Source organism: Alosa sapidissima, chromosome 12 (assembly GCF_018492685.1).
Source record: "Alosa sapidissima isolate fAloSap1 chromosome 12, fAloSap1.pri, whole genome shotgun sequence".
In the NCBI taxonomy this organism is placed as follows: Eukaryota; Metazoa; Chordata; class Actinopteri; order Clupeiformes; family Clupeidae; genus Alosa; species Alosa sapidissima.
In genome coordinates this window covers 21,857,196-21,879,154 of record NC_055968.1, presented here as the reverse complement: position 1 = coordinate 21,879,154, position 21,959 = coordinate 21,857,196, and the positions used below count along the sequence as shown (strand labels likewise).

Below are 21,959 nucleotides of genomic sequence, written 5' to 3'. Positions count from 1 at the left end.
CTGGCATTTCATGTAACCCATGATGAGGGGTCAGAAGGGCATAAGTAACTTCAAAAGATGGCTCGGTCAACCAAAGCTCTTCTTTCAGCGAAATAGTAAGGGGGAAAATGTTTTATCCACAGAGGGACTATAAAAACACAAAGCTCCTGGCACTTGGTTTCAAAGGAAGATAGTGTTGACAGTGAGCAACAGGACCCTGGGGTGAAGCTGTCATGTGCAGTTTGGGCTACAAGCAATTGCACCCGTTTCCCAGTTGATGTGTTGCAGATTGATGTAGCATTATTTTTTTCTGTCTAAAAAGGGTCCATGTTTTCAAAGGGTGTATGAGAGGGAAATTGACCAGGTAGCAGTGCAGCATCAGAAAATCAAATTGCTCCCTCACAAAGAATGCTGGGATGCGCTGAATAGATTACTCTTGAAAAGAGTCCAGTTATTACTCTACCGACACCTACATGTGGTACAGTCCTTTCATACCACAAGCCCATTTCTGCAATGACAGGACCATCCAAATCAAGAAGTCCGAAATGTAAAGCCTCAAATCCTGATTATACCACAACATCCTAATACCTAACAACCTAGCCTAAGCAACCTGTTGGCAAATCAGAATTGGGAATTGAGTAAAAAAACACATTTAAACCTTCATTTACAAGAAAGATGAGAAAGATGTGCTGCACTTCTGAAACAATTTGGTCAGAGTTTAATGCACCAGTTTAAGTTTAATTTCACTACTGAAATTACACCCATGGAAATCGTAAAACAGGAAGTTCGGAAACATAGATCCTTTCCAGACGGACCTGCAGAGCAAATTTGAATTTCAGGTACAGGTTCTTCTGGGTTCACCTAGGCTAACAACAACCATCATCTACACAAATGGGGTTACTTACCTGGGAAATAATAGCTTAGAGCCAATAGCATTCATTCTATAATGGTTTTAAGTGGCATTACTGAGTAAGAGGGGTTTTCAGTGTACTCATCACATCAGTACACACCATTCAAAACATTGAAAAACGATTTTCTGGAGTATTATGAAGTTGACTTGATAATGGGTCACTTTACTCTAATAGTTGTGTTATTAATAAATGGTAACATCATGAGAGTGGTTACATACCTGAAGAACTCCATGAATGAGAAGCCATAGCCGTGCTGCTCTGCGATTCCTGCACACACCACGTTGGCTGACGCCCCAATCAATGTCCCGTTCCCTTTGATCAAAAGAAGCAAAGAAAGACACTTACGAACTGCAGACTTAATATCGGTCATGTTGGCAGCTAATATTCCCCTGCTCCGATGTGTCTCACTACCACATTTTTATCAGACGGCAAAAATCCACAGCGGAATGACAATATCACAATTAAAACATAATTAATATTACAAAATGTCACTGTTCACTGGCAGTGAAGTGCTTTAAGTGGCTTGTTTAAACAAGAAAAAAATGACCCCACACTTGATTTGTTAGATTTGTCAGGCTGATTGCAATTTCCTATCCGCCCAGTACAATGGCTTTGAGCTGGCAGTCAATCTGGCAGAAAATAACTCTGAGGCCTTAACGAACAGGGACATTTGGAGATTAATATGCTTTGTCTCCGCCAGAGCGGGATGCGTCATGTACCCCTCACCCAACTCCTCTCAGCTCAACTCAACCCAACCCAACTCAAATCAACCCAACAAGTTTGATTGCTTTCTGGCCGAGGGCTGAGTGTGTCTATGCGAAATCAATAACCATATTTTATAGAGCAATTTTTACAGGCCGCATGACTCTCAAGTACTTATCCATTACATCTCCCAACGCCATAAACCTACTTTTAAATGTCACCGAGGGTGACTGTCCATCTTACTGCACAGTCACCCAGCGAATCATAACCACCCAGCTGTCTTTGCTTTTTTTTTCTCCCCCTCTCCTCACATGCTCAGAGTCATTTTTCTCTCTACCCCAACCCTCTTCTATCCCCCTCTTTCTTCTTGCTGTGGTTGCGCTCTCTTCTCGCCTGTGCGCTTATCTATTCGGCGGACAGGACGGCTCAATAGGCGATGGAGCCGGGGCATGTCGTCGGGCTCCCATCGATCCTCCTGATGCCCGTCACATTGCAGCTTATTAGACCCAGAGTGCTGCTGCTGCTGCCGCTCTCCTTTTTATCTTCCCTCTTTCTCTCCCTCTTTCTCTCGTTACCTTTTCTCACTCGTTCTGTCATTTATTTCTCCCTCACTCCTTTTTTTCTCGCATGCTCCCTTTTGTCTCTCATTCTGTCATGCTCTCTCTCTCTCTCTCTCTCTCTCTCTCTCACTCACTCTCTCTCTTTGCTGTGTTGCCCATAACGGCCTGAGCACCCCTACTTTAGACAGACCTCAAAAGGAGAGCTCTAGCCCTTTTTCGGACTACAAACCAAAGCATTTATCTGGTGAACTTTCAAGGCCTCTGAGCCCACAGTGGTTCAGATGTCTCCAGGTCTGTGTCAGAGAGAGGAGGCTATGGCAGCGGCTAACTCACTCAGACTGCAGGCTGACTCACATTAGAGACAGAGACACACACAGACACACACATACACACACACCACACGCACACACACACACACACACAGACACACACAGACCACAGACACACACACACACACACACACAGATAGACACATACACAAACATGCCCACATATACGCGCACACACACACACACACACACACACACACACACACACACACACACACACACACAGACCACAGACACACACACACACACACACACACACACACACACAGATAGACACATACACAAACATGCCCACATATGCACACACACACACACACACACACACACACACACACAAACACGCACACACACAGAAAGTGTTTTCTTGCCTGTCTGATTTCATATGGGGGGTTCTGGGCCAGATTGTCATGACACCCTTTGCAAAGAGGGGTTGTTGTTTGTGCCATTGTGTGCATGCAATCCGTGCTTCTATCTTTAGTACAGTAGATCAGTTGGCTTACAGCGGTGATTTATTGAGCTCTATTAAAAAAACGTGTACTCTTATGAATTCATTTGTTTACATGCTGAAATAACCGGGGGGGTTTGGAGGGGGATTTGTTATAAGCCTTCCGAGACAGACTGCAATCTTCTCAATGCTATTAGCAAGAGGGAATAAAACAGCACAACAAAAACATAAATTAATTTGAGTGCAGGTATTCCCTCCCTTGTTTTTTTTGTTTTTTTTTTTTTTTTTTTTGCTTTTCCGTCTGCTCTCACAAATGAGGAAGTGGTGTTAAGGACTGACCTCCCAAGCAGGCGCCCATTGCCAGAGCAAAGATGAGAGGCTTCACCGGAAGGTTAACGTCCTCGTCCTGACTCAGGTTAATGAGAACGGGGATCTGTCGGGCGAACCAGAGAGAGAGAGTGAGAGAGAGAGAGAGAGAGAGAGAGAGAGGAATTGCATGCATGAAGTCACACTTTTATCAGAAGAGGAGGAGGTATGAACTCTCCTGGAAGTGCTACAACACATCACAGCATCCATAAATCAGGAACAGTGTAGTTTAGTGTAAGGAAAAAAGGCCCTGTGTGGCACGTCTTCATCAGAGCATACTTGACTCTGATGAAGACGTGGCACACGTCGAAACGTTAGTTCTTATGTTGGCACCTTAATAAAAACTACTAAAATTCAACATCTTTGTCGCTCCGGTGAACTCTCTCTCTCTCATATTGTCTTGTCTTTACTTTGTGTCATTTGAGAAGAGTTGCACAAAGCCTTCTAGCAGATTGAGTCATAATTATGTGGCTGCTGTGTTCAAACAGCACTCTAAAATCAATACGCATCCACGTTCTTTCTCCCTCCATCTCTCCGTTTCAGAACTTAGAATCAGTCGTGTTTGGAACATGGAACTGAAGATAAAAGTATGCAGCAGCCACAAGCATGAGCTGTATTGCTCCTCCAAACATCAAACCTCTTTCCCTGTTTTTCTCTCTCTCTCTCTCTCTCTCTCTTTCTTTCACTCAATCACTCTATCTCTGTTCAAACTTTCCTCCCTGGCTCCTTGCCCAAGTTCAGCCAACCCCTGGTTTTGTTTGTGCTCTTTCAGCTTTTGATGTCAGAGGAAGTGCATCATGTGAGCTACACTCTACGAACCAGCGGGATTAAACTATGGTCATGTATTCATAATGAGGAGCCTGGAAGTTGCGGTTGCTGTTGCTGTTGGTGGTGCTGTTGGTGATGGTGGTGGTGATGCTGTTGGTGGTGGTGCTGGTGGTTAGGGAAACAGATTGTGTGTGTACTGTATCCCCCCTTTTTCTTTTTTTTCTTTTTTAAAAGCAATTGACCTGGCTGGATATGACGAGCCAATTATGTTAAGGGCCAGCATCTCTCTCAGTGAAAGAAGAAAGCAAACACACACACACACACACACACACACACACACACACACACACACACACACACAGCGCACAAATCTGAATGGATGTGTTTAGAGTGGGGTGGTTGTGTGTGTGAGTGTGTATGTGCATGTGTGTATGTGCATATGTGTGTGTGTGTGTGTGTGTGTGTGTGTGTGCGTGCGGGGGGAGGGGGGTGCACTTATGCCTACTGTGGTTTTAATTTATGACAAAAGAGGCAGAGCACAACAAGAGATGTTGTTTCAATTACCCGGGAAAACACAGCATCTTTTCCCACCCCTGCCACCACATAATCCCCCAAGGTCCCCCAAAACAACCCACAAGGTCACTTAGTAACTTTGCACGGTTAATAGATTTTTTTCCCTGCGTTCCGTCGGCAAGCAAGCGCACACGCACACTAAACAAGCTTAGCTCCACCTCGACTGGAATCTTCTTAGCAGGATAATGGCACAGCAGTTACAGCCAGCGGCAGCGGGGCCCACAAGGAAGACAATGACAAGACCGTCGCGTCCAAGAGACACACAGACACAGAGGGAGAAGAGGAGAGAGAGAGAGAATGGCTGTGAGCTGTTTTGTGCCCACCGAGCCCATGGTGTTTATACACACACACACACACACACACAAATAATCAGCTGTACACACACACACACAGAGACAGACACACACACACACATTCAGAGAGAAAGAGAGTGGGAGAAAGAGAAAGACTGAATCGCTGTGAGCTGCTTGCGCCCACCACACCCGTCATGTTTTCACACACACACACACACACACACACACACACACAAACACCGTCTGCATTAGCCTTGGAGCTCGGCAGCCCCTGTGGCACCCAAATGCTCGACGCGACCACTTTAAGAATAAGTGCCTCCAGTGCCTCCTCCTCTCGCATTCCAATATGTCGCTGCTTAGCGTTGCCGTGTTGGTGGCAATCTGCTGAGCTGTCCCGGCAGCAGCGGCGTGCTTGAATAAATGACAACGCAGCCCTGTGACTACACTCTGTACCGCACTACCTCCATCGGCAACGCCACCACCATCATTACCAACGGCCTTCATTTAGCCGACACAAATATATATATATATATATATATATATATATATATATATTACATATATATATAGAGAGAGAAGGACAGATGAGGAGAAGCCTTGTTTTTCTTTCTCTGTACAGTGGAGCTTACCAGATAGCAGGTCTATCCTTCACAAGAAATGAACAACCAAATGGACTGAAAAAACCAGCATGACATTAACAAGGTTTTGGCGATGGAGAATTCACCGCTCCCATTCCCCCTCTCCCTTTATGAGTTTTCACAAGACTTCTGAGAGTCCTCTGTGTGGTGCTAAGTTAGGCCCCACCCATTTACAACAGCAAGCAGCAGCATCCCCACCACATGTGGGTCCAGTGGTCCTTGGGTACCACGATCCCATTCAACAGGCAGGCATTTCCCCATTCCCATCTCTCTCTCACTCATTTCCTGTCGCTCTCATCTGTCCTATCAGCATAAAGGCATTAAGTCCCAAAAATATATCTAAAATATACTATAAAACTGAATTTTGGAGAAGAGAGGTCTTAGCACAGGTCGGGTAGTTCCTACGGGCTGGCGTCACATTGATCTCCATTGGCCAGCTGTTCCGTTTTCAAGGGGAATTTGGGCTGCAGGCTCACAGAGGGAGGCTCTAACTCAGACTAGGCAAAATCCTAATAGATAGTCTCTGATATAAGCTTGGACACTTTATGGCCAAAGTATCGATCATAAAATTATCCCGACTGCTTTGCACTCTGGGCAAGTTTGACCTGACACACACACACACACACACACACACACACACACACACACACACAACACGCACGCAAAGATGCACACTCACATTCGTTCTCTGACTTTTTCTCTCCTTCACAGCTTTTCCTGTAAGACCCTGAGCTTTCTGCGATGAAAAATGAACGCGGGTGACAAGATAATAACAACAATAACAGAGGCAGAACTATTTGTTGGGCTAAACTGCATCTGTTTCCCTCCGAATACATACAGGAGCCATTCACACACGTACACAGCCAACACGGCTGACCGACTCCCCCACCCTCGTGGGACCGCTGGGTGCATTCTGCCGGAGAATAGCACCTGTCTGGAGGCGCATCAGGGAAGCCAGAGCAGGTATACTCTCTATGCACAGGAGTGAGATCAGGGCTCCCAAAATCAATGGGCTCCATTAAGCCGAGGGTGGAGAGGGGGCCACCTGCTGAATACTAAAGGATATCTGTGGTCATATTTATCTCTGCCTCTGTGCCGGCAGAGATAGAGGGGGGAGAGAAAGAGGGAGAGAGAGAGAGTGGGTGAAAGAGAGAGAGAGAGAGAGAGAGAGTGGGAGAAAGAGAGAGAGAGAGAGAGAGGGAGAGAGAGATGGAGAGAGAGGGAGAGAGAGAGAGGGAGAGAGAGAGGGAGAGAGAGTGGGAGAGAGAGAGAGGGAGAGAGAGAGTGTTGGAGTGAGAGAGAGAGGGAAGAGAGAAGCCACTCTTCATTCATGATTCTTCATTCCCTTCATTCTCTGACTCTCAGTTTTCTCTCTGTCTCTCTCCCTCTCTTCCCTATTCTCTCCATCTCCCCCTCCTTCTCTTTCTGTCTCTGTCTCTCTCCATTGTAACCTATTTAACTGTCTCTTGCCTTTTTTCTCTCTTTCTCTGTATCTCTTTCCTATCCCCCTCTTCTTCTCTAAATTCACATCATCTGTCTGTCTGTCTGTCTGTCTCTCTCTGTTCGTCCGTCTCAATCTCTCTGACTCTCTCTCTCATCTCTACCTCTCTGTCTCTGTCTTTTCCCTCTCGTTGTTTTTATCTCTCTCATTTCTCTCTTTCCTCTCAGGCTCGACGGCGTGTGCCATGTTGGTGTTGGTGGCGGCGGTAGCGTCTTTTTCTGCGTCTGTTTGATGCTGCTCTCATCACGACGGCTCGCCATCCATGAAGCTTCATAATTCATTCTAATTAATGCTCCTCTCCGTGCGCAAGCCTCAGACAAGAGTTCATCATTCATCCTTGCACTTGATCCAGCTTAAACACAAAATTACCCATCCATTATTTCAGGACAAAGATGTAGGGAATGTTAACAACGCGACAGGGAGCAGGAAAACAATTAGTTTTGGTGGGGAAACCAAGCCTTGTGCTAGTGGGGAAAGTTGAAGAAAAATATGGGTTTGTATGAATCCGCAGTCCGCTGGGGCCTATTGTGTGATAACAGCTCAGTTATACCGACTCTAAATGATAAAAGTGGTAATAAAATGCAAAACAAATAGCAGAAACTACGATCAGGATAAAAATATCTCCATCCCCACTGTTAAAAATGGCCAGGAAAGACACTAAAATAGTCATTGCTACAGAAAAGCATAATGAATTTTAATGTAAATTAAAAATATACTTGCAATAAAATATTAACAACATGAAGAAATATGACTTTTTACTCTGTGTGCCTGAATGTGTGTCTGTGTGTGTGTGTGTGTGTGTGTGTGTGTGTGTGTGTGCACCATGCTTTACATTTCTCTCCAAATATCTGTAAAGTGTGTGTGTGTGTGTGTGTGTGTGTGTGTGTGTGTGTGCGTGTGTGCGTGTGTAAATGCTCCTTTAGCTCCATTTACCATGGTGGCGGTGAAGGGGATGTTGTCTATGAGGGAGGAGGCCAGGGCGGAGACCCACATCACCAGGATAATGGCGATGGCCAAGCGCTCCTCTTCTGGTACCGCCTGGTGGAGAAGATAAGAAGAGAGAGAGAGAGGGAGGGAGGGAGGGGAGAGAGAGAGAGAGAGGGAGAGGGGTGAGAGACAGAGAGAGGGTGGAAGAAAGAGAGCAATAGGAGGTGAAAAGGGGAATAGTGGAGAGAGAGAATGAAAGAGAGGATGAGAAAGAGGGGGGGAAACACAGAGACATGGGTGAGAGGGGAAACAAAAAAGGGAGAAAGGGATGAGAAGGGGGAGAGGGAGAGAGAGAGAAAGAAAGACATCACTGCCATGCTCACTGTGCCTCTCTCTCTGCGCTTGGCAGGCAGATTAGCACACTGGCGTGGCCCCTAAAGCCCTGCTCACAAAGAGGAGCCACGGCTGGACGCACCCGCACAGCCCCTGTGCTCTCATCCCCCACCCCACCCCACCCCTGCCCCCTCTCACTCCACTGCTCCCACCCCAGCACTCTCCGACCAACATTCTCTTACCCCAGTGCTCTCAGCCAGACATTCTCTTACCCCAGCACTCTCTGACCAACATTCTATTACCCCAGCACTGTTGACCCAACATTCTATTACCCCAACACTCTGTGTGGGTGAGAGAGAGTGAGCAAGACAGAGGATAGCAAAGGGGAGGAGGCAGAGGCAGTGGGGTGTGTGTGTGTGTGTGTGTGTGTGTGTGTGTGTGTGTGTGTGTGTGTGTGTGTGTGTGTGTGTGTGTGTGTGTGTGTGTGTGTGTTGTAGCCTGTCATACATGTAGGGATGCAGAGCGTGGCCAATGGGGGTCGTGCGCTGCACACTGAGGCGTGCGGCGTGCGGCGTGCGGCGTGCGCCCGGTGGCATCTGCTCCCGCGGTCTCAAGCACACCTGGCAGGAGGCACCATGCCCGGCTGAGCTGCCAAAGCCTGGCATTTCACCCACAGAGACGCAGAGGGGAGGGCCAGAGAGAGGGAACTGGAGAAAAGAGAGAGAGGAGAGAGAAACAGATAGCGCAAAAGCTGGAAAGATAAAGGGAGAGAAAAAGAGAGAAATAGAAAGGGAAAGAGATGTGGATAAGAAAAGATGGATGATGGAGAGAGAGAGAGAGAAAAGAAAAAAGAGAGAGTGGGGGCAGACTGCCAACTGGATTCCACAGCACCACCTCTCTGTGTCCGTCTCTCTATCCCTTGTTCTGTGTGTCTGTCTACTTATCTGGCCACTGCCCCGTATCTAATCCCAATTGGAGCCCTGTGTGAGTGTGACATTAGTGCTGCTCTCCCTTACACTGCCTTACACACGCAGCACACGTGTTCAGCAATATGGCCTCTCATTTGTAGCACGGCCCGACTCTCTCACATTGCCTTAAGCTACACACACACCACACATGTGCAGCAACATGGTCTCTCATCAACAAGGCCACACTCTCCTACACCCCCCCCACCCCACCCCCGCAACACCTTTCCTCTTCCCAGTTATCTCTATCTCTTTTTCTCACCCCCTCTCTCTATCTCTCTATCACTCACAATACCCCCCCCCATCTCTCTATCTCTATCACTCATAGGAACCCTTGTCACGGTGTCTAAGCTACTGTACGCCACTGAGTGAGGTGGCTGGGGTTCCGCAACTGATGAGACCCAGAGCCTGTCACAAGTAATTACCCCCCATCTAAAAAGGCCCCCCCCCGGGGGGCAAAACCAAGGCTGACGTGTCCATTAGTGCATGATTCCCGAGGAGAGCTGGAGACTGGGACGTGGGTAAGAAGCCCCAGTGCACACTACATCACAGCGTCTCTTAGGCGACACGCCGCCGTCGTCGCATCAGCACCACGCACGCACGGCCCAAATAATGAAGCAAACAAACGCCTCATCCAGCCAGGCAGGGGATTAAGCAGCACCGTGATTCATTTAAATGCACTGATTGAGCGGGGGGGGGGGGGGGGCTTGTGCATGTGTGTTTTTTTCCAAATTAAAAGAATAAATCCCACAGCATACATCCATTTCAGCTCAAATGAGATACCTGAAGGCACAAACAGAACTATCAAGAAGAAACTTTATTGCTCTCAGATCCAGCAAGTTTGTACAGGCAGCTGAGATGGCCAAGTTTTATTCTGATATTAGAAAGAGGCAGAGTTTCAGTGTATAGAGTAGATTGTACCATGGAACTTGGGTTCCAGTGTTTGATGCACGGTATGCTGAACACTGTTTTGGAATTTTGGAAGGTAACATGGCAAATGTTTAGTATGGAGTTTGCATATGTGGTTTGAGAGTACAGTGTGCTCTAGTATGGATGCACAGTATGCTTCTATGTCACACTGGAAATAATCTGCTAAGGTTTACATTAATTAATGACCTATGTAATATCATTAAATCTCATTAAATAAAACATCATCGTTAAATCGGTCTACAAATATAAAGAAAGAAACTTACTTGGATTTGAATGTACTTAAGCATCTTCTTTTCTAATAAAAGCAATAGAGAGTCTGTGGGGCTAGTTTCATATCAATAACCATCTGTTCACCCTGGAGCAGCGTATTTCACTGATTAAACCTCATTAAGCTCTGCTTGGTGGAAGAGCTGAGTGGTTCCCTTTCCCAGCATTGCATCTGGGCAGAACTCACCATACAGGCCCGCTGTTGTTTTCTGATTAGCCCGAGCCGCTGTTTGTGTATGTATGTGTGTGTGCGTGTGTGTGTGTGTGTGTGTGTGTTTGTGTTTGTGTTTGTGTTTGTGTTTGTGTGTGTGTGTGTGTGTGTGTGTGTGTGTGTGTGTGTGTGTGTGTGTGTGTGTGTGTGTGTGTGTGTGTGTCTTTGTTTTTTGGTATGAGTGTGCGTGCGTGCGTGCGTGCGTGCGTGCGTGCGTGCGTGCGTGCGTGCGTGCGTGCGTGTGTGCGTTGCAATGCACTATGGGAGAAATGTACACTCACTTTGATGAGGGCGGCAGTCTGGTCACCAATATAGTCAATCAGCTGTAGATGAGCCAGGGCCTGAGGAGAGAAGACAACATCAGGTCAGTAGCTGTGTGTGTGTGTGTGAGAGAGAGAGAAAGATAGAGAGAGTGTGTGTGTGTGTGTGTGAGAGAGAGAGAGAAAGAGAGAGTGTGTGTGTGTGTGTGTCGGTGTGTGTGAGTGTGAGTCAAAGCAGGGTCCTTATAAACACACTCCTGTGTGTGAGTCCTTCTGCCTGGCTACTGGCGGCTTTGTGTGACAGCAAACGACTCCTCTTCTCCTCTTTCTTACATCCTCTTTTAAAGGACTCCCTAATACACACACATACAAACACACACACACATACACAAACAGCGGCTCGACACACACACACAGACACACACAGTACAACCACCCCAAGAGACCTTCAACTTCTACACCAAGTAAACAGACAGTTTATTTTGGACCTTTGCTTCGTTCCTGATGAGCCACGGGGGACATGTGTTAACCCACATAAACACACACACACACACATCCCCCTGTGTGGGCTCTGTGCAGCTCTCCTTCCTAAACAAAGTCTTAAACACACACACACACACACACACACACACACACACACACAAAGCACAGATAGCCAGCCAAGCACATCTCCTGCTGACACCCTAACTTTCCATTTTTCTCTCCCCAGGGTTATAGCTGAGCCGACAGACCCACCAGGAAACAACTTCATCAGTCATCGGCCTCCGCGTTTGTTACGTCTCTCTGACCGTATCAGCGGTAAAAGGAGAAAGTCTCTCTATTTTGCTAAGCTGATGGGAGGAGCAGTGAACTAACATCTCACATCCACACCTACATACAGGAAATGAACTGAAACAAGTTTGCAGCCGTCTGAAAAGAGAAGAAGCCATCTCTATTCTCTTCTCTGTTGAATCCCTACTAAAGAGTGTCACTTGGCTGGGTTTTACCTACTTTACATCTTTATCTGCTTTGTAGACTTTGTACCTGTTTGTACGTTTGCATATACTGTAGGAGCTAATGTTAGTCTCGAGCCCAGTCAATTTTGCACACTGCATTACTGTACATGTTCCTATTGTACGTGTGTGTGTGTGTGTGTGTGTGTGTGTGTGTGTGTGTGTGTGTGTGTGTGTGTGTGTGTGTGTGTGTGTGTGTGTGTGTGTCTGTCTGTTTGTGGCGGTGATGGCTCAAGAGATAAAGGAATTATTCCTGACCCTGCCGATGTGTCCTTGAGCAAGACACTGAACGTCAAAACGTTCCCAGTGTGCAGGCTGGACCTTGCATAGAGGCCTCTGCCCTCGTTTGAGTGTGTGTGAGCATGGGTGAGTGTGAGACATGACCATTGTGCTTGTAGGAGTAGAACATTGCTATCATTGACCATTTACCATTTGTGTACTATTGGGCAACATTAATCCAAACAAACGTAACGTCCGCACAACCAAAAATGGGGTGCTGGATAACAAAGTAATATCATAAAAGGAAGATAGGAAGAAATATCCACACACAAGCTCCCCTCCTCTATTGGGCAACATTCACATACCTCCATGACAACAAAGAGAATGACTTTGTCTGTACTGTATGCATGTGTGCATAATCATCCATATACTTACTGTACATGTGAGTGTCTATGTGTGTGCTAGTGAACTGCGTTTCCCCATACCTCCATGAGAACAAACAGTGCTGCGAAGAAGAGTAAGGTGGCCCACTCCACTCGGTGGAGGATGATCTCAAAGTCCTGGACATCGGCCAGCACCATCAGCCACAGGGCTCCCAGGATGGCGATCCAGCCTGCAGATCAAAGCACACACACAGCAAAGACAAGCTCTTCAGATCGCCGCTCAACACACCGGTCCCGACAAGCGCTGGGGCACTCTGTCAAGCATTCTTATTTTTGCTTGTAAACACATACACACACACACACGCACACACACACACACACACACACACACACACACACACACACACACACACACAGAAAGAGAGAGTGATCAGCCCTTTAAAACCAACTCCTTGGCATTTAATCAGACATTTCCTCTGCACACAAACACACACACACACACAATCATGCATAGCTCAGACACACCCACCCTCACACACAGACACACACACACACACAATGGAATGAAGTGTCAACTCCATCTGAGTCTCTATTAGAGCCTTCTCATCCACTGCTGCAGCACCTAATAGTCCCCCCCCCCTCTCTCTCTCACACACACACACACAGCCACTCATATCAGACTGCTATAGACAGTATACGGGGAGTAGACAACTTTCACAAAGATTTTGTCTCTTCTACTGTGAAGATATACCATGTTGTCAGTGGACACCAATCTCTCTCTCTCTGTGTGTGTGTGTGTGTGTGTGTGTGTGTGTGTGTGTGTGTGTGTGTGTGTGTGAGAGAGAAAGTCAGTGAGTGAGAGAGACTCTAAAACTACCCTAATGAGGTACTGTATATGAGTAGGTAGGAGTCTATGTGTTGAAAGTCACAGTTTGTGTGTGTGTGTGTGTGTGTGTGTGTGTGTGTGTGTGTGTGTGTGTGTGTGTGTGTGTGTGTATGAGCATATATAACCTGCCTAATCATATGTGTCAGTGGACATGAGTGTGTATGTGTGTGTGTGTGTGTGTGTGTGTGCGTGTGTGCGTGTGTGTGTGTGTGTGTGTGTGTGTGTGTGTATGTGTGTGTTTAAATACAGTTAACGAGATAATGGGGTGGAAAGTAAATGGGTTGGATGACATCCGTTCCCACCTCTGCACCAGTGGCTAAGACAGAGGGAACTGACAGAGAGAGAGAGAGAGAGAGAGAGAATAGAGAAAAGAGAGAGTGAGAGCAGACTGCCAACTGGATTCCACAGCACCACCTCCCCGATGATCTAAAGCTTAATAAATATAAATAGTATTGTGATGATGATGTTTACTTTTCTACGCAAGTGTGAGCCCTTCAGCGTGCTGTTCGGCTCCTGAGGTGGTATGGGGGGAATGATGGTGTGTGTTTAGATGGCCTTCCGTTGCTTCAATATATTTCTCCAAATGCCCTGATAATTTACCGATTTGATGAACACACACAAACATGTGACATACTTAGCCACTTCTAGGCTGACTTTTTATGACAACAGTACGATACAACATAAACAGTAGTCTTATATCAAAGCCTATTGTCATTTTTAGTCAATAACTAGTTAAAAACAATTCTATGAGAAAAACAATTCTACGAAAGGCTGGAGACAACCACACAAAATTGCATAAATGAAATCCAAATTCAATAATTATGATACATCAGCGGGAACACATTTTTAGTCGAGTCTGGTGCACTAAGAAAAAAATCAGTCACTGTTGAACACAGCACCAGACTCATTATCAAAATAGGAAATGTTCTTTCCATAATGGCCATATTGCGGAGAGTACATATTGTAGCTATTAAAGTATTTTCCAAATGGCTTACATAGAGTTTTCTGAGTGGCCACTAATACCCAGGTACATCACCATTAATGAGACAGGTGATGCAGAGCAAAATCAGGTAAAGTTGCATCCTATTTAGTAGGGTGTCACGATTTCGATTTTATATCGAAATCGATCGAAATTACATCTCAATCTCGAACTTCGAACTCAAAAGTAGAATCGATGATGCAGCCAACCCCCCAATGTCACATCCAGCATGTATGCCAAGACGCACAAATGCACATGCACCTGCTGAACTGTGAGGTCAACACTCTAATTTTAGGCTGCAGCCAGTTAAAATCTTTCTTTTACTGTCTATGGTTAAAATATACATATCAACCTACCGAAATCGAAGCCCCTTTTGCTACTCTGAAATCACCTGTGTGGAAGTATTTTGTCATTCATTCACGTCAATTAACACTAACTTAGCCTAATCAACTTATCAAGTGAAGATTATAGTTAAAGTCCAAAATTACTTTAAGGCTTAAATTGCATATTGATAAGTACATATTCCATGAACACTAACCTTGGGTCTCTTCGGAGTGTGCTGAAAAAATCAAATTATCATTCTGTGTTGTTTCATTTCACCATGTTCACGTCTCTGTTTAGCCTAATGTTTGTTCTGTTTACATTACAACCTCGTGGTTGGAACAATTTCAAAATAAAAGCCCCCCGAAACAGAAAAGGAAAAGGCCAAAAAAAGTAAATAGTAGAGTGCAGTAATAGTAATATAAAAAAAAGATCGAAAATCGAATCGAATCGTAACTTTAAAATCGAAAATTAAATCGAATCGAGGATTTGGAGAATCGTGACACCTCTACTATTTAGTGACTCTATTAATAACGCCATTTTCCAGACATTTCCAAAATGTCAACGACTGAAATTTGTTACTCAAAAAAAGTCTGCAAGCCATTTCCTGGAATGACTGACAGGCACTTCAACTCAAAGTAGAGGCTGTTTTGAAAGGCCAGGGGAGAAAGAGACATTGCAGAGAACTGGCAGATGTGCTGCTGAAATAGAAATAGAAAGAGACTGAAGAGAGTGAAGGTCACCGCAACCCATTTCTCTTCTTCGGAAACTGTACGCATGGAGAGGGGAAAAAATAACATTTGTTGAGTGCATAGAAGGTCTATGACTTTGATAAAGTTACAGCATGTGTTTAGATTTACTAATCAATGCAACATCCGACAGCTTGGATGGGGCTGTTGTTTTTTGAATTGCCATGCATCGGCTTTGTTCCAGATTAAAGCTGATGTTCCCAGGTGGAGCTGTCCATTCTCTGTGTTGACTGATTCCCTGTCTGAGCAGCGTTAAGTGAAAGCTAATTACCTTGTGCTGATGAGGATCCCTCTCTCCCATCTGCACCCCCCTCTCACTAACTCACTCACTCACGGGCAGCACTGGAAGGCTCGTCTCTAATGGGTCCGCTTATAATACCGCGGCAGCCGGACCCGACCGGATTGGGGCTTTAGTCATACCCAAACCCACATCCGCCTCAGCAGATAGCCACGGGCTCTGATTTCAATCAGCCACATGGCTCCCTCTGCCTAATTTACCACTGATCAGATGGAGTCAGGGTGGCATCCCGTTGAGAGAGAGAGAAAGAGAGAGAGAGATAGAGGGATAAAAGGAGAGAGAGAGAACATGGGGGAGAGAGAAAGTAATAGAGGCGAGGGAAAGTGTGGGAGAGATAGAGGGATAGAGAGAGAGAGAGGGATAACTGGGGAGGAAGCGGAAAAGAAAGGGAGTGGTAGAAATCGTATCTGCCCAAGCCCGGTCAGTTTAATCAAACACTCATTCCGCTGCCGGGCACTGCTGGTTCTTTAACACATATTCCGGTCCGCAAGATTGCAGCTGGCTCGCGTCAGAGCAGCCCCATCCAAATGACCGGCGGCCTCTGGGAAGAAAGGCGAGACTGAGCGCGCGCACCTCCAGGCCAAATCTGATTAAACAGGTGAGCGCTGATGATTGCCTCCGGGAAATCAGTTCACAAATGATGAACACCCAGGAAGGCGAGAAGAGAGGAGGAGAAGGAGGAGGAGGAGGAGGAAGAGAAGGAGGAGGAGGAGGAGAAGGAGGAGGAGAAGAAGAGAAGAGGAGGAGGAGGAAGAAGAGAGGAGGAGGAGGAGGAGAAGAGAGGAGGAGGAGGAGGAGGAGAAGAAGAGATATTCTTCTTTTCTTATTCTTCTTATTCTTCTTATTATAAGTTTATAAGTACATATACTCTTTTGATCCCGTGAGGGAAATTTGGTCTGCATTTATCCCAATCCATGAATTAGTGAAACACACACAGCACACAGTGTACACACAGTGAGGTGAAGCACACACTAATCCCGACGCAGTGAGCTGCCTGCAACAACAGCGGCGCTCAGGGAGCAGTGAGGGGTTAGGTGCCTTGCTCAAGGGCACTTCAGCCGTGCCTACTGGTCGGGGTTTGAACCAGCAACTCTTCGGTTACAAGTCTGAAGTGCTAACCAGTAGGCCACGGCTGCCCCTTATTATGGTTATTATCATAACCAATGATATTTATTATTATGGAGAAGCCAGCACAGGTTTCATAGGCAGGGGTGGTCGGAAATAAGAGAGAGAGTAGAGGTTTGAGAATATGACAAGAGAGGAGGCAGCAAAGATGATGGTAAACAGAGAGAGAGAGAGGGAGAGAGGGAGATAAAGGAGGTGGGAGGTCAAGGCTGTGGAAAAAAGGATAATAAAGGAGCCATTATGAATGGCAAATTACAGGGTAATGGTCAAATAGAAACTAAAATTGGCAAAGCACAGCTAGTTGTCATGTCACCAAAAACACTATTGTGTACAGTGCAGGTGCAGATACTTATATGGGCAAACAAACAAAAGCATACACAAACACACCACACAACACATACACACACATACACACACACACAGACACACAAAGACTCTCAAACACTCTCTCTCTCGCTCACACACACACACACACACACAAACACACACACACACACACACACACACACATACACAGACAGAAATACAAAGGTGTTCATGTACAGTACCTCAATTCCTCTCTCTCAAACACTCTCTCTCTCTCTCACACACACACACACACACACACACACACACACAAAGTCAATACAAAAGTTCTACAAAAGAATTCTGGTAAACAAAAGCCATAGTTGGCAGAAGGAGAGCCACTTTTTGAGAAGCACTGATATTTCCCTATGGCTGCCTGTTTAACTGTGAGACTGTGAGAGAAACAACGAAGAAAAAAATACACCATGGAACCAAGAGAACGAGAGAGAGAGAGAGATAGAGAGAGAGGAAAGAACAGAAGAGAGGAAGGGAGACAGAGGTAAAAGAGGAATGCAATTAAAAAAGCGTTCAGAGAGAGGATGGTGCGCATTTTCTGATGGGCCCATTCATCATATGCAAAGACAACAGTGTTCAGCCGAGCGGCGCGTCGTGTCGCGTCTCGGCGCAGTGCATCCACTACCACTAGCGCCGTCGTCTCGTCACGCTTGTTTATCTAAAACACCCATGTGTTCATCTCCCCTGTGCTTGAGCCATGCAGCGGCGCCACTGGGTGCTGTGCTCCGTGGACAGCCAGATGAAGTACGTGGCCTACTGTTCCCTGCAGGGTCCGGGCCGCACCATTTCTGTTCCCCCAACGCACTTATAAATAACGCTGGCTTTGCCAGAACAATGTGTGCAATTCATTATCAGCGACTTTGAATTATTCATCACTCATCGTTAAAGAAGCATTTAAATGCATATTTTACATTGTATTCTATGACAATTCATCATGCTGTGATATTTGGCCCTTCGGTAATAGATAACACTGAATGAAACACTCCCTGAACTGGTATTGTCTCGCTCTACAAAGTAAGTAGCACATGGGATGTTTGTTTTTTTAGCTGAACTGGGTGTATATTGTTGGAATACAGATGACTCACCGGTGTCTCTTTACTTTTAATTGGGTGCTTTGTTGACATCTCTAAAGTTTTCCAGGTTAAAAACTCAGCAGACTTTTACAGGCATTCAAATAACTATGATTGCTGCTTGTACATGATTGATACCACACTCACTAAACGACTCAGACAATCACAAGCACAGTTTACCTGCCTGTTATATTCGCATTAAGAAAAGCTGTCATCACTCACAACAGCCGAATATGTGAATATTTTCCCAGAATTCAGTGCTGAGGGGGAAATTTCAATGTCTGTTCAATTCGCACCGGATAGCGTATGCTAGGATACTCATTGGTGCCACGCTGACCTGCACCCGTCATCACATTAAATGATTAACTGATCACGTGTATATTAAAGGGCAAATTAAATCTGCCTGTGTCAACCTAATTGCGTTTTAATGGTGCCCCATTTCCACAACATCTTCACCCGGCCAAAAGGCCACGACGGGCAGCCGGGGGCCACTGACCAAGCAGCGCACGCGGTAATGAGGCAGGGCGAGCCGCGCCCGCACGCGTGTGCTCACGTTTCGGACAGGACGAATGGATGGCTGGCTGGCTGACCAGCTGAGTGATCAAGAGAGGGAGCGGACAGCGCTAGCTTAATTAACGCCATGGGGAGGGGTGAGTGGGCGCTTGCACCTGTGATAAAGGGAGCGTGTCATTAATTCACAGACTGAGCATCACACGCACTGGACCAGGTGGAGGGGATTTTAAAACACACACACACACAGGTCACCTGCCAGACATACAGGTGCATGCAAGCGTGTGTGTGTGGGGGGGGGGGGGGGACCCATTCATCAGTTTACAGTGACTTCATTCATCCATTACACCAATCGATCACTCCTCACAAACTGAACCACATTCATGCAGCTTGGATTTCTGTAGTTAACATTCTTAAAATTTTCCGACAGCATACACACTCTCCTGCACATGCGACGGACTGAAATTACAAATAAAAACAGTTGTCCATTCATTACATCCCTTGACTGACCGGGCTTATATTCCGCTACAGGTTAACCATGAGAGTGCACTGCGTAGATGAGAATTAATGGGGGGAAGAAACCTGGTAGGACCACAGTGCACCAAACACATATGGTTCAGGGAAACAGATTAGAAGGTGGACAGCTCATAGTTTATTTATCATCCTGATTACCATGTTTGCTTCCTCCCTTCCTGTTGCATTTAGGGGGGCCAAAAAGACTATTTTTTCCTCACACAGGGCCCAGCTGCACAGAGAACAATTACATAGCAAACAGCAGCCTTTATGGCACCATATCACAGCTGAGCTTTCATATAGCTGAACCGATTAGCATAGCTTTGGTTTTCTTCCCTCTTATTTCATTGTTTCTGAAGCCAATCTACAGTATTGTACAATGACAAGGAGGAGCCCTTCCACAATGGAGACAGAGCTCATTTCATTTAATTTCTTTCCGGCGAAGAGATGAAATATATAAATATTTGACAGGTCTAAAAGCAGTGCGGTATCTGTAATTTTGCGTTTGCGCGTCTTTGTGAGCCCATTATTCCGACTCAACATCTGACAACGGCAGAGGGAAGTGGGAGTGTATAATTACACTGGAAAGCCTATAACTAGCCTGTAAAAACAATACTGCTGCAACTTAATCATCTATTTATCTTTCTTTCCTTCTTTCTTCCTTCCTTTCTTCCTTCCTTTCTCTTCATCTTTCCCTTTTCCCCTCTCTCTCTCGTTATCTCCATCTTTCATTCAAAATTACATAGAAGGCCAAGTACTTACCCAGATCAAGATGAATGCCAGAGAAGAAGGAGTTGAGAAAGAACATGAGGATGACAACAGCGAGGACGGACACACACTTGACCAGGAGAACCTTGTCAGTTATCTTGTGCTGTTGGAGGCCGATCAAATGCACATTTGGACTGATTAATACTCTTTGACTGCACTTATGTCACCCTAAAAGCATGGTCAAGGCACATTTGAGGAATTAAACACTCACTGTGTTATGCAGTCAATATCAGTGCTGAAATGCCACTGTCAAGAGGGGTTACTGAAGGAGGTGTGAAGTGTGATCTGTACAATTCTGTGTGTGTGTGTTTTTGTGTGTGTTTGTGTGTGTTTGTGTGTGTGTGTGTGTGTGTGTGTGTGTGTGTGTGTGTGTGTGAGTGAGAGAGAGAGAGAGAGAGAGAGAGAGAGGACTGAAAACGTTTGCACTCATCAGTATTAAATTCTTTATAATACCTTTTTCTGAAGCTCCTGAATATTGTGTTCCCAATTTTTGTCCTCCTGTGATATTTGCCTGCAAGAACAAGAACCCAATTTTAGCACTTTTCGTTCATTACCGTGATGCCGTGACAACTTTACTGCTTACTGCTGACTAGTACTTTCAACTTGAACTTTTGATTTGGCCTCCAGTGCAACATATATTATTTGCAAGTATCAATTGCCTTGGTCTAAGCAAGACAAGATGTACTCTGTGTTGGAATTATTTCTAAGATTCATCATCATCAGATTTTATTTTATATACACAGAAAAATAAAATAGTTGTGAGTGGATGCTGGGAGCGAAAGAACAAAAGGACTATGCAGTGATTACAGTTTTTCTCGATTGCTTTTACCTGCTTAAGTAAACTAGAACCCACTTGGTCTTCATCACTACTTTTTTTGCACAGCAGAAGTCATCTCTTGCTAATGTGTTCACACATTTTCATTGGGTTCACACATTTCTCACACCCTTTTGCAAAACAGTTAACACAGGTGTCATTCAAAAGCCCCAAACTCTATTGGTTTTCCCATGCTAAACAAAAAGAAAACATCTTTTCACAGGTGGTATAGATTCCTTGCATAAGTCGGAATCTCTGATACACCTGTGTGAAACTCCTTTGCACAATTAATTCTTCAATCAGCAATCATTCATTATCCATAAGAGATGTCTGTTCTGTGTTGCTATTTGCAAGTATGGATCTAATGCACATTTAGACAAAGTACTGTATTCCCTATTTGGCGGAGAAAACAGTACAAAAGGTGTTTACTGTAGGTCTATTTCAATGAAAAATGACAAGTTGTAGTTCAATGAAATTTACTGTATCTTGCTAGGTATTTACTGTATGTCTTACATGGCAGTTACATCTTGGGAGGAATGAATAAATTCTTTTTTTATTCAGTACATTTTGTCTTTTCACAGTTTTGTTCTGATAGGCCTACCAGAAAAATGAGAAAGTAATGGAACAGACATAGTAAAAATGCTCATTTTGAGAACTAGATTTTGCATTTTGTTGTCCAGTGTGTAATGATTGATTAAAGAGTGTTTTTTAATTGGCAACAAGTTGTAGTGTTTGAAGGCAAGATTTGCTTTTGCTGCATGTTTTAAGTGTTTTGAGAGAGTAACAGCCTTTTGCAAGCAAAATGTGTCATTTTGTCCAGAGTGCTTTTGTTCAGAGTTGACACAGGTATCAAAATGATCGAGAAAAACTGTAAAATGGCAGCTTCTGCCCGTCGGCTACCTCACTCTCAGCCCCCAGCCACTGGAACGGGTCTGGACATTCATTCATTCATTTATGCAGGGTTTGTGGGGTTCAGGTGGAGTTGAGTAAGTGAGTGAGTGAGCGAGTGAGTGA

At 45.3% G+C, this 21,959-nt stretch overlaps 1 protein-coding gene across 3 annotated transcripts in view; it reads right to left on the bottom strand.

Annotated features, from left to right (window-relative positions):
• oca2 (oculocutaneous albinism II) overlaps nt 1-21,959 on the bottom strand; it is a 92,878-nt gene that overhangs the window by 19,124 nt on the left and 51,795 nt on the right. For all 3 annotated transcript variants that reach the window (XM_042056772.1, XM_042056773.1, XM_042056774.1), the window contains exons 17-23: nt 20,585-20,642; nt 20,126-20,234; nt 12,655-12,782; nt 10,980-11,039; nt 7,999-8,103; nt 3,266-3,359; nt 1,109-1,202 (exon numbers count right to left, since the gene is read on the bottom strand). In XM_042056772.1, coding sequence (XP_041912706.1) covers nt 1,109-1,202; nt 3,266-3,359; nt 7,999-8,103; nt 10,980-11,039; nt 12,655-12,782; nt 20,126-20,234; nt 20,585-20,642 — 648 coding nt within the window. The remainder of the gene's footprint in view (nt 1-1,108; nt 1,203-3,265; nt 3,360-7,998; nt 8,104-10,979; nt 11,040-12,654; nt 12,783-20,125; nt 20,235-20,584; nt 20,643-21,959) is intronic.